Below are 12,209 nucleotides of genomic sequence, written 5' to 3'. Positions count from 1 at the left end.
TAATGTAAGCCCTTCCCTTAAAATAAGCTTTAGTTGAGAGCAGCAGACAGATGAAAGAAATAAGCAACCTCTTCATATTGATTCAAACTATGGTGTATACACTGTTCAAAATATCTTTTTGGTGGCTAAGAAAACGTCACAAAATCTATCCTGGTGTCTCTTTTGTAGCTCAAATATTAAGAAGTTCTACTTCAATTGACAGCCCATGTTTGGAGCTTTCAAATGTACACATTTTCTTTCAAGGCAAAAATCTCCTAGAAAACAACATGATGAAATTGAATGAGAAATCATTTGTCAGGTCATTTTCTCCCCAAGACAAGATGAGTGCCAAAAGAAAGAGTTATTCCATCGAGTACAAGAAAGGAATCGTGGAGGAATCACTGGGCAAGAACCTTGCTGTTTTCTGTAAAGAAAAGAATTTAGATCTCCGAATGGTTCGAAAATGGCGAGTAGACTACAATAAATTCAGTCAACAATGCAGAGAACAATGCAGAGAAACACAAGTGTGGATCAGGTCAGCAACCACTATTTTCTGATCTGGAAGACGTCATCTTTGAATGGGTTGCTGACAGGAGAGCAAAGGCTTTGGTTGTTTGCAGGACTGATATTCCAGCATTTGCCCTTGCAAATTTACCACAGTTTGGTATATTTCCAGAAGAATTCAAAGCATCACAACACTGGCTGGATGGTTTCCTTCAGCAATATGAACTTTCTGAGAAGGCCGGCAACACTGTTCAAACTGGAAGATACGGAGATTATTAAATGTGCACTTGCATTTAAGTCCTTTGTTGATGGAATAGATTTTTCTAAACACCATCTCTCAAACATGATTGCTATAGATGAAACTGCAGTTTCCATGGGCCAAGGATCTCAACTGACAATTGATCAAAGGGGTGTGTCATCAATCTATATTCCCTCCATTGGTTACAAAAGTGCATGAGTTACATGTATTTTGGCAATTCATCTTGATGAAAGTAAAACCCCACTTCTAATCATCACTAAAAGTAGGCAGGATAAAATTGAACACATTTCAGGTATCTGTGTTCTGGAAACTGAAAAGGCAACATTGTTGAGTCAAGTCTTTGAGAGAACTATTCAAATTTGTTTGAAAGGAAGATGAATTTTCTCAAAGAAACAGAAAAATTCTTGTTAACAATGAATTGGAGTTCATCACAAATGAAATTCTTGTCAGAACTGAAGATGATATACAAAAATAAGAGCTTGGAAACTGGTTGGCTATTGAGAATAAAGTTGAAGTGGAGCCTACAATGATAGTGTTAGAAATAAGCTGGGCTGTTATGTATCTACATTCTAAATTAGAAGAGAGTGAGCCAAATCCAGAAGTTTTAGAAGTTCGTCATGAGTGGGATTTTTAAAGCAATATGAGTATGAACAATTTATAAATGAACTACTAAATGTGTACATTAGGATGGATAAGTTGTTTTCTTTTTTTAAATAAATAGGTAAAGGCATGACTGTACACAGTCATGCCTTTACCTATTTATTAAGAAGTTTACTTTCCAACCACATGGTTCTGAGTTCAGTTCCACCACATGGCACCTTGGGCAGGTGTCTTTTACTATAGCTTTGGGCCAACCAAAGCATTGTGAGCGGATTTGGTAGATGGAAACTGAAAGTAGCCCATTGTGTGTGCATCCGTCCTCCCGCCACTGCCTGACAACTGGTGTTGGTGTGTTTACATCCTTGTAGCTTAGCAGTTTGGCAAAAAAGACCACTGGAATAAATACCAGGCTTTAAAAAAAATAAGTACTGGGGTCGATTAATTCAACTAAAAATTCTTCAAGGTGGTGCCCCAGCATGGTTACAGTCTAATGACTGAAACAAGTAAAAAAGAAAAGAAAAAATCAAATAATAACTTCAAGCTATTTTCATAGTATTTTTTTTACAATACGATGCATAATGTATTCATCTTCACTATAAAATATACATAAATCCAACATTGAAGCCACATCATAATTGCCATTTTTAACATCCATATTTCTATGGGTCAGTTTCTTGAAGCAGATTGGATGCTCTTTCTGTCACCAACTCTCACATGTCTGCAAGCAGTGTAATATTTCCCCATGACACAACATGGCTACACATGGTTAGGAATACACATATACAATTTTATGTTAACATATTGTGGGTCATATTTTTCAATTAAAATATCTGTTAATTTGGCACTTATGCTTTCAAGTGTGGGTTTTTATATTTTGAATATCAGAGCTTTAGAATCTGGAGGGGTGGAGTGGGGGACATATTAAATTGAAATGGGTTAGTGGATTTGGCCTGCAGCACTGCTTTCCATTTTTTTTAATGTATACATTTATGAAAATCGTAATGTAAGTTTTTGTCCATGAGTATATTTTGTTTGTATTTGAAATTACATTGAGACAATATACTATTAATGATTTCAGAAAATATATGAAATGATTTTATTTTAATAACTAGAAGAACCATTACAAAATTTCCATGTTCCTTAATCATGAGAAAATAACTTTAAAAACTTTCGTTGAAAAATAGTTTTTTTTACAGTTCTGATGTCTCTGATATTCAAAATAATAAACATTTGAGGGTTAATGGAAAATAATCCATGCTTAATTGAACAAGTGGTAATAAAATTCCAAGGTTTTGGTATTTGACAGGGAATTATCACCATTATCATCATCATTTGGCATCCACTTTCCATACTGGCATGAACTGGACTGTACAGGTTGTCAGGGTTTGAATTCGTCGTTATTCAGTTACTTCCCTTTCAGATAGGTCAAAGAAATATGTCTTACTTATACATTTCTCTATGGTTCGGTTCCTGCAGCTGGATTCCTTTATCTCTTACCACTTTGCAGAGTGTATTAGGTGCAGGTTATTGTGATACCAGCCCTTCAACAAGATTAAATAAAGGGTTCTCTTGATCCAATGCTGTCTCCACATGGTCACCAACCAAATACATACCAAAAAAAAAAAAAAAAAAAAAAATCAAGAACAGTTTTTATCAAATTGATTTTTAAAAATTATTGACCAATAAAGAAAAATAAAAACAAAATCTGAGGCAATAGTAAATTTGCTGAAAATGTAATGTAAATGAAATTGTGTTATATATACATTGTTATATTTTTTTATAATGTCTACAGCTGAGTGGAGACAGGTAGTGTACTTCATTCACAATCCTGTCCTGAGGGTTCAAATATCACCATATGCACTTTTGTCTTTACTGCTATCACAACTACTATCACCATTACTATAGTCCCCACTATCACAGCAACACTGTTAAATGCAAATTTCTAGAATAACTCCTTGCATTTACAAAGGATAATGTTATCAAACAAAACCTGAACAACGAAACTGGCAACTGTTAAAAAAGACATAAAGAAATTGAAAACAAAGAGGAAACATCTAACTGGGTGCATGAATAAAGATAAATATTACTAGGTATACTTTCAGATGGAATATAAAACAGGCCTATAATTGTCACAGATATCCTGTGGTATATTACTATTTTTGAGATATAGAAAGAAATTCAGTTAAAGTTTACAAAACGTCTTGTAGTTTATTCCAATTAACAGAAAATATGTCACCTAATAGTAATACTGTAACTGAGTGAAGGCATAATTTCAAGAACCTGTGTAACTACTCATGTAATGGAAACCGGCTTTCTATTTCCTTAATATATTTTGTATAAAGGTGGAATTGGTTAAAAAAGAAAATATGTGGCTTACATCAGAAAATGAATTTAAGATGAGATTTTATTTGCACAAGATTTTGTTGTTGACCAAAACAGGATATTCATTTCCAAAATTTTGTAATATATTTGGAGATTATGTCATTGTCTCAGTACCTTTAAGATAAAATGATATATCCTTGCTTTTGCATTTGCTTTCAAGCACAACAGTACAAAGAAATTGAGTTGTGTATCAGAGATTACATTATCTAATATGACTAAATATTTTTAAGAAAGTAGAGTGTAATGTGAGGAATATTTGGCTGCTATTTCTTGTATGTTAAGCAGCTATGGTTTTTATAAAGTATGGTGGATATGAATCAGAACTCTTAAACTGTGTTACATTTAAACAAAACGATTTCAATATTAGTTGAGAGTGCGAACTCAAGAACTGACATCCTGAGCACTTGTTTGCATAACTTGGAAAACTTTCTATATAACATGTCTGATCCACAACCAAGAAATTCAGAATTAGAAATTTTTGACAGTTTTCAATTTCAACTTTGTTTTCTCTTTAACTATTTCTTTGTCATCTATTAGGCTGTATTTTATCATTTTACTTGACATTCTAAGTATCAATATTTTCTCTCTATATCTCCTTCAGCTGCTTTCTCTTTTTTTGTTATAGGTTTTTGTTGCATTCTTTTTCCTTCCTTCTTACTTTACCCTAAACTATGTTTTTTTCTATTACAGTATACCATGAATGGCCTTAGATTTATTTGTTTATTATAATTAGTTTTATATTCACTCATTCAAATATTCTCTTTTTGCTTTATATATATAACACACAGAGTCAAATAATGTTTTTGAATTCAAGTTTATCATCACACAGGGATCCAATCAAATCTTTTTCTTTGTTTTTGTCTGAAAATTCTTTGAAATAGTTTCTTGTTCAGATTTTGTTTGACAATAAGAGATGAAAAGAAATTTGAACTTTCAGTTTAATATGTCATATATTTTGTCATCTACCTCCAGTATTGAGTACTCTGTTTTTATCTTCTTTCCACTGAAGTCTTTGCATTCAAAGTGTTTACATTCATATATGTACCATTATCATCATCATTGCTTTGTCCACTTCTCTTTGTTCACATTAGTCAGGCAGAGTTTATTGAGGCAGATGTCTTCTATGACTAGAAGCCTTCCCTATTGCCTTTATCCAAGTAAGCTAATACTTGCCCACAACCAGGCATGTTTTCACAGAACATTGGAAGTGAATGACACTGGTACTTATTTACAGCTATCATACAATCACACACACACACACACACACATACACACACACACACACACATACACACACACACACACACACACACACACACATAACCCATGTCAGCATGGAAAATGGATATTAAATGATGATGATGATGAGACAGTAATCCCTCGACTATCATGGGTGTTACGTTCCAAAACTCCCTGCAATAGGTGAAAATCCATGAAGTAGAAACAATACTGTATATTTTTTACATTATTTTTACAATTTGTATATATTTTATTATAAATGCAAAACAACACCACAGCGGAATTATCATATGCTTAAATAAATCGTGATAGGTGAACCATGGTATGGCAAGGGATTACTGTACATATACACACACACTGCATTTGAAATATACATGTTCTATGTTATATATAATATACACACAATACATATGTACTATGTGTATTATATATACAAATATATACAAAATAATTGCTGAGTATTGCTAATATCTATTGCATTGATTTTGATATAAGCAAATATACACACTTATAAAGTACACACTTATAAAAGTACACATTTATATACACACTTATGAAGTATATTCAAGTTTTCTCTGAGGAGTTTATCATTGAGCTGTGTTATATAGAATGGTGTGTGTATACATGCATATATGTTTGTATGTATAAATGCACTCTCACACATATATACACATGCATTCATTCTTCATTTCTTTTATTATTCAGAAGTCCGAGTGCAGGATCTGCTTTGAACGATTCAGGAAAAATAGAAAGAAGACGTGTAAGTATCTGGAAATATTTATGTGAGCATATTTTATGAATATATTCTTTTGATTTTGACATGTGTAAAATCCTTTATAGAAACAAGCCTGTAAATGAAACATCTATTTGAGAGTTGGGTTGAAATAATTATAAATATTTACCAAAGCAATGTAATTGAATGGAATAACAATTATTTCTTTCATCAACATGTAGCTTAGATGGAGACAACTGTTTTGGTCTTTGTAATATTTAGGTGTCTGTAAAGAAGTCACCCTGACGTCAGACATTTTTATGTAGAGAAGAGGAAATGGATAAACAAACTGCTCCAAATTCAAATTCAATTTGAGAGAATGTCAAATTCAGGAATAAGTTCTATGATGATTAGATCGATGTGTTGTATGAATAGAAATGCAAAAGATGAGACATAATGAAATAATCTAATTATTGTGATAATTCATTTCAGAAGATCAGATACATAACTGTTGCATTGCATTTATCAGTCAAATGGTGATGTTAATGGTATTTGACTAACCTCCTCCTTTCAAAATTGCTTGTCTTTGGTGACAATCAGAAACAATTCTTTTGTTGCACATTAAATCTTTGTAAATACATTACTCTTTGATCAATATGTATATTATTATTTGGAGCGTATATTTGTATATGTTTTAGCATTTTATTTTAACAATTTTGTAATTTTAAAACGTTATTTTAGACCGCTTTATAGTTAGACTATTTATAGCACGCAAATTTTTTAAATGTATTGTTAAAGGGGGATAACTCTAAAGCTACTAAATATAGGGGAGATAATTTATGCAGTTTTGAAAATATTGACATTTCGTTTCGATCATCTTTTTCCTTTCCTTTCTCTTAATCTTTTTAACTTTCTGGATCAGAGAGAGAAAGAGAAGAAAACGTTTTTTTTTTTATGACTACAAGAAATGTTGATACTGTTGAATTCTATTTTAATCATCGTGTAATTTTGTCGAGTCTTTCTAAACTGTGATAAAGAGGCTGCTCTTTTTATGAATGCATGTTGTAATTGTTTTATTATCGATACTGGTCTGTGAAAAAAACAAAAACAAAAACAAAATCCTGTTTTATCTGATTGCATACTAAACGGTATGCTACTTTGTACGTCCAATATGTTCTAAATTAAGCTTTTAGCTATACAGACGATGCTTGCTCTATGTGATTTAGAAAGTATGGAAGCATCTCTTTAACCTAAGTCAGCATAAAATAAATCTTAAACCATGATAAATCATTGCTTTTCAAATACTTTTTGTGTTAGAAACCGGGTAGTTTATTAGCAGTAATTGTTTAGTACATATTTTGAGGGGAATTTGGTAAGTTTAATTATTATTGAGTAAAAAAAAAAAAAAGCAGGTTGATATAATAGTAATTGTTGTCATTGAAATATATTGTATGAGAATTTATTAAATTCATAAAAAAGTTTTTTTTTTTTTTGTTTAGAAACTTGAAGACCCAATTGAACGTCGAGTAGATTCAACAAGAGTTGATGCTGAAGACCTTGTAGAAGAACTTATAAAAGGAACAGATCTACGCCTTGATGACAGTGAAGAACGTAAGATATAGTTTTTCTAACTATTAAAACAATTTATATACCATGTGTTTTTTACATATATTTGATGAGTGGGATTTACATTTCTTTATTTTTACATATGTTCTTTTTGCTTTTTCTTGGAATTGAGAACAAAGTTGTTGATAAGCCTCTGTCAGTTCTGATGGAGTGGACCTGATCAAAGGTGTTTCAGCCTGGATCATTCTTTCATTTTGTGTATCAGAGATTACATTATCTAATATGACTAAATATTTTTAAGAAAGTAGAGTGTAATGTGAGGAATATTTGGCTGCTATTTCTTGTATGTTAAGCAGCTATGGTTTTTATAAAGTATGGTGGATATGAATCAGAACTCTTAAACTGTGTTACATCAGTTGGTGGTCAATACAAACAAATCTTGTACTTTGCTGTCGACTGTGTTCCTAATTTCACAGAGAGGATTAAGATGATGAAAGTGTTACTGTAGAAGAATATTTTGCAGAAATATTTGAAAATTTTACTCATGATAAATAAGTTGAAGTATTTTTATAAATAACAAGGAAGCTTAAAGATTTTGTATTTCTTAAGTTTGAAAACTTGGATGACTGTGTTAGATCCTCTTTCAATTAAATGGATGGAAATTAAAACAAACTAAAGCAAATTCAGTAATAAGCCTTAAGTTTACATTAAATTTGAAACTATCCCACAGAAAATAATTAAATTTTCTTGAAGTCTTCTAGAATTTTGGTGAAGCATGCATAAAATTTTTTTTTTTCTCCTTTTGGTCTCCTAAGCAATCTGAAATTGTGAAAATGGGTTTTTTTATGCTGAATACACTCAAGAGAAAAGGAAAAGAAAATTATATTTAATTTGTAATATCTATCCAAATATTAGAGCAATTTGAGAGTTGTCTCCCCTAGTATACTAAAATTCCTTCACCGAAAACGTTTTTAAAAAGGAATAATCGAGTACGACCTTTCCTGGTGTAGAAAGCAGTTGTTAAAAAGTGATGATCTTTGTGACAGTATTTCACCTGATCCTTGAGAATGTAATGAGATAGTTTCATAATATATTAAACCTTCAGTATGTTACGCTATTCTTAAAAGTGGCTACAGTTTTTGTTTCTACACTTGAAAACTACCTCATATTTAATGATCCTTGATACTCATGTCATTCTAGCATATGGGGTCCTCTGCGGTCAAGATTGAACATATGCAAGCATGTACAGGCCTGTGTGAGATTTTGTTGGGGGAAAAACTGGCAGTTGACCATGCATGCCAGTCTCCCCTCTACACATTTCTGACACTCACCCAAAGGAAAGGCCACCAACTTGGGTTGTTGCTGCTTGGCATTACCATTGGCATCACAGGTGTTGCTGTCAGATTTTCCTCCATCCTATAACAGTTCTGCCAATCCACTGCCCTGTGCTGATACCTTATTATTATCTACTTTGAAAGGATGAAATTCATCTTGATAGTATTTAAGCATGGAGAGCTGGAACTAATACTATGAGGACTTCTGACCAATGCTCTGACAACTCTATCAATTCACCATCTTACTTACACACAGTGTATCACACACACACACACACACACACACACACACACACACACACACACACGTATCATCAGAGCTCTTAACTCCAAACACTACCCTGAAATTCTACATACAGGGGAACCTCTATGTGTTTACTCAACATACTAGAAATATTAACTAAATGTTTTCAAATCGCACCATATTAAAAGAAGGAAGGCCATATTAGATATCAAAGCTATAGACTCTTCTAAAGAAGACATAATAATGACAGCTGAAATTCTTTTCATCATAAGTGACCTGCATCAAAGTTGACCTGTGGCTAAATAGCAGCAGAGATGTACAGAATTAGACTGGACAGTGGGACAATAACCTCCTTTTCTAGACTGCAACATTGCACTGCCACTGCATGTTAGCATGTGCAGTGTAGTCCTTAACCAGGAGAAAGAATGATACACCTGGTGCTCTGAATGTGTGATATGATTAACTTCATGATTTGGTTTGATTAACTTCATGCTGCAGGTCTTCTTGTTGACACAACCTTGGACTATATAGCAACAAGCTTATTATATTTGGTAAAGTTTTCATGGAGAAATATGAAGCTTAATTCACACAGTATGTATTCATAGTTTAAAACACTGGTTAAATTTTTATATCAATATCTTTTCCATCAACTGCTATTGAACCTGTACTAATATGTAATATTTCTCTCTTTTCAGGATCTGGGCTTCAATTGTTTATCGATACAGATGGAAAGACTGCCTTGCGTTGAAAATGATGATGGTGATTTTGCATCGATACGATCCAATTGCCTTCTTGGGGATTTGTAAATGGGTCTCTTTTGGTGGGAATATTGGGATTTCTGCAGCAGTTGCTTCCTGGTTGTCTTTTGATATTTAAACCTACCACCACAATGCTGGTCATGTGGAGAAAACCTTTCTGTTCTTCAAAACTTCTGAACTATTGTCCTACCTTTAGGCTTTGCCTGTCAGTCTATCTATCAATTTGTTTCCAATGCAAATTTTTTTTTTGTCTGTAAAATTTCAAACACAGATAAATGTGGTAGAAAGTTTAAAATAATCCCTTTGTAGAGACAACTAGATTTCCCATGGCTACTCTGGAAAGTAAAAATAGACTATGAAAATTTAAATTTGGTCTACTTTATCTTCTCTATCTATTCCCTCCTCTTTCTGTCTCCTGTATATCTGTTTCTTACTGTCTTTTTCTATCCATACTCTCTTTGTCTCTCTAGCCTGATCAATCTTTTCCTTTCATTCCCTTTCCATATATCTCCCTATCACCCTCAGTATCTATATATTCTGCTCTGTAGTTATATTTCTCTCTCATTATATATCCCCCTTCACTCTCTATCTTTCTGCCTGTTCATCTACTTATCTATTCAGCCATCTATCTGTTCATCTATCAGTTAATCTATCCCTATTAATTTTGTCTAAATCTCTTCATTTATATATTCACCTGTAGCCATCTCTCAATCCATCTACATGAGTGTGCGCACGCGCACACACACACACACACACACACACACCTTACAGTACTTTAAAGCTGTATGTCTTATTAGATTGCTGAAATATCACTCCACCTTTTATTTTTTGACATAGAATAACTCTCAACTTTAGATGTTATAGTGCCTATACTTCTTTTTCTTCACATCACCTACCATCACATTCGGAATGGTTAGCTGCTCAATCCCATGTAATTTCAGTGAAAACTTACATGCAAACCATTCTCATGGGAAGTCTGTTATCTGCTTTTCTCTCTTTCATATAATCTTTGTCATAACTCTACCTCCAATCTTATGAAATGCATTGGTACTTTTATTATAAAATTTCCTTTCAATAGAATACTTGATAAAGAAGAAAAAAACCCAATATGCAAGAAAAACAAAAGAGAGTATACTGATTTATTTACAATTGTGTATATATGTTTTTTTAAAAATCTTTTTTAACATTTTTCTTTATAAACCCCATTACTTATTTGATATTATTTAAGGGATACTGTGGAAACAGACAAATGTTTTGAGGCATATCTATGCCTATAATGAAGGTCTTGTCATAAGATCTGTTTTTCCATTTATTTTTTTCCTTTTTATTTTTTAAACTTGAAAAAAAAATTTTTTATTTTGGTACAGTAGCTGTAGATATTAGAAGTACTAGACTGAGGTATTTAAAGACCTTTACTCCATACCAGTTTTCTTACATGCTGTGTATCATCACTGATGTTGGATTAATCTTGTGGTAGTAATTGAACTTATCAATTCTGAGTTTTAAAAAAAAAATAATAATTTTATCTTTTTATTTTCTCAAATTTAAATATCTCGGCTCGAAATCATATGTTAGAACAACAATAGCCTCCTAACCTGTGATTTACAGAAAAAAAAAAAAAGAAATGTTTTATTTTAATAAAAAGCAATCAGTTACTACATTGTGCAGAATCGGTTTGCATTCCAAGGAAGCTTTTTATCAAAATGAATGAAAATTTGGAAATATATTTTTTCTAATCTTAAATTTGCATATCATTTGCTTTATTCTTTTTAGTTTTCTTTCATTCACACACACACACACACACACACACACACACACACACACACACACACACACACACACACATTTGTCTGCGTATATATATGTACACATCTATCTGTCAATAATGGCACAGACACACACATACTCGTATGTATTGATGTGTGTATATATGTACATCTGTCTATATATGTATGCATCTATGTGTATATATTTATATAATGTACATATATGCATCTATTTGTGTATATATATATATATAATGTACATATATGAATCTGTGTATATATATATATATATAATGTATATATATATATAATGTATATATGTGCATCTGTGTGTATATATATAATGTATATATATATATATTTATATATATATATATATATATGTGTGTGTGTATGTGTATGCATATATATGTGTGTATATACACACATACATAAACATTAAATTGTATTATAGTTAAGATTTTTTGTAAATTGGAACTGATTTTGAAGGTGAATTTGTGAAAATCGTGTGGAATCAAATATAAGTGTGTGCATATGGATGTTGAGTGTGTGTGTGTGTGTACAACTTTTATTCAGTCAACAAAATAATAATTGAACTAAGAGACATAACTTTTGTTGTTATGCTGAAATTTTGAAAAGTTTTCAATATTTTAATTGTGCCACAAATCGATTGAACTTAGGTTTGGGTGTCATCCATTTCTGCTTCCAGCTTCTTAAGACATCTATTTATATTTATCTCTGTGTGGATATGTGTGTAAATGTGTTTCTCATGTTAATGAGTATATGCCTGATCCATGCCAGCATGGAAAACGGACGTTAAATGATGATGATGTATATCTTTATTTATGTTTATTACTTATATATAT

The 12,209-nt window shown here is 32.0% G+C and overlaps 1 protein-coding gene across 1 annotated transcript in view; it reads left to right on the top strand.

Moving 5' to 3' along the window:
* Positions 1 to 11,202, top strand: part of LOC106871078 (EEIG family member 2) — a 114,918-nt gene extending 103,716 nt beyond the window's left edge. Inside the window, exons 5-7 of the mRNA XM_089347639.1 lie at positions 5,669 to 5,723; positions 7,175 to 7,286; positions 9,515 to 11,202. Coding sequence (XP_089203765.1) covers positions 5,669 to 5,723; positions 7,175 to 7,286; positions 9,515 to 9,567 — 220 coding nt within the window. The 3' untranslated portion in view covers positions 9,568 to 11,202. The remainder of the gene's footprint in view (positions 1 to 5,668; positions 5,724 to 7,174; positions 7,287 to 9,514) is intronic.
* The last annotated feature ends 1,007 nt before the right edge of the window (positions 11,203 to 12,209 follow it).

Source organism: Octopus bimaculoides, chromosome 2 (genome assembly GCF_046866305.1).
Source record: "Octopus bimaculoides isolate indiv1 chromosome 2, ASM4686630v1, whole genome shotgun sequence".
NCBI classification, from domain to species: domain Eukaryota; kingdom Metazoa; phylum Mollusca; class Cephalopoda; order Octopoda; family Octopodidae; genus Octopus; species Octopus bimaculoides.
This window is presented reverse-complemented; position numbering and strand designations above follow the sequence as displayed.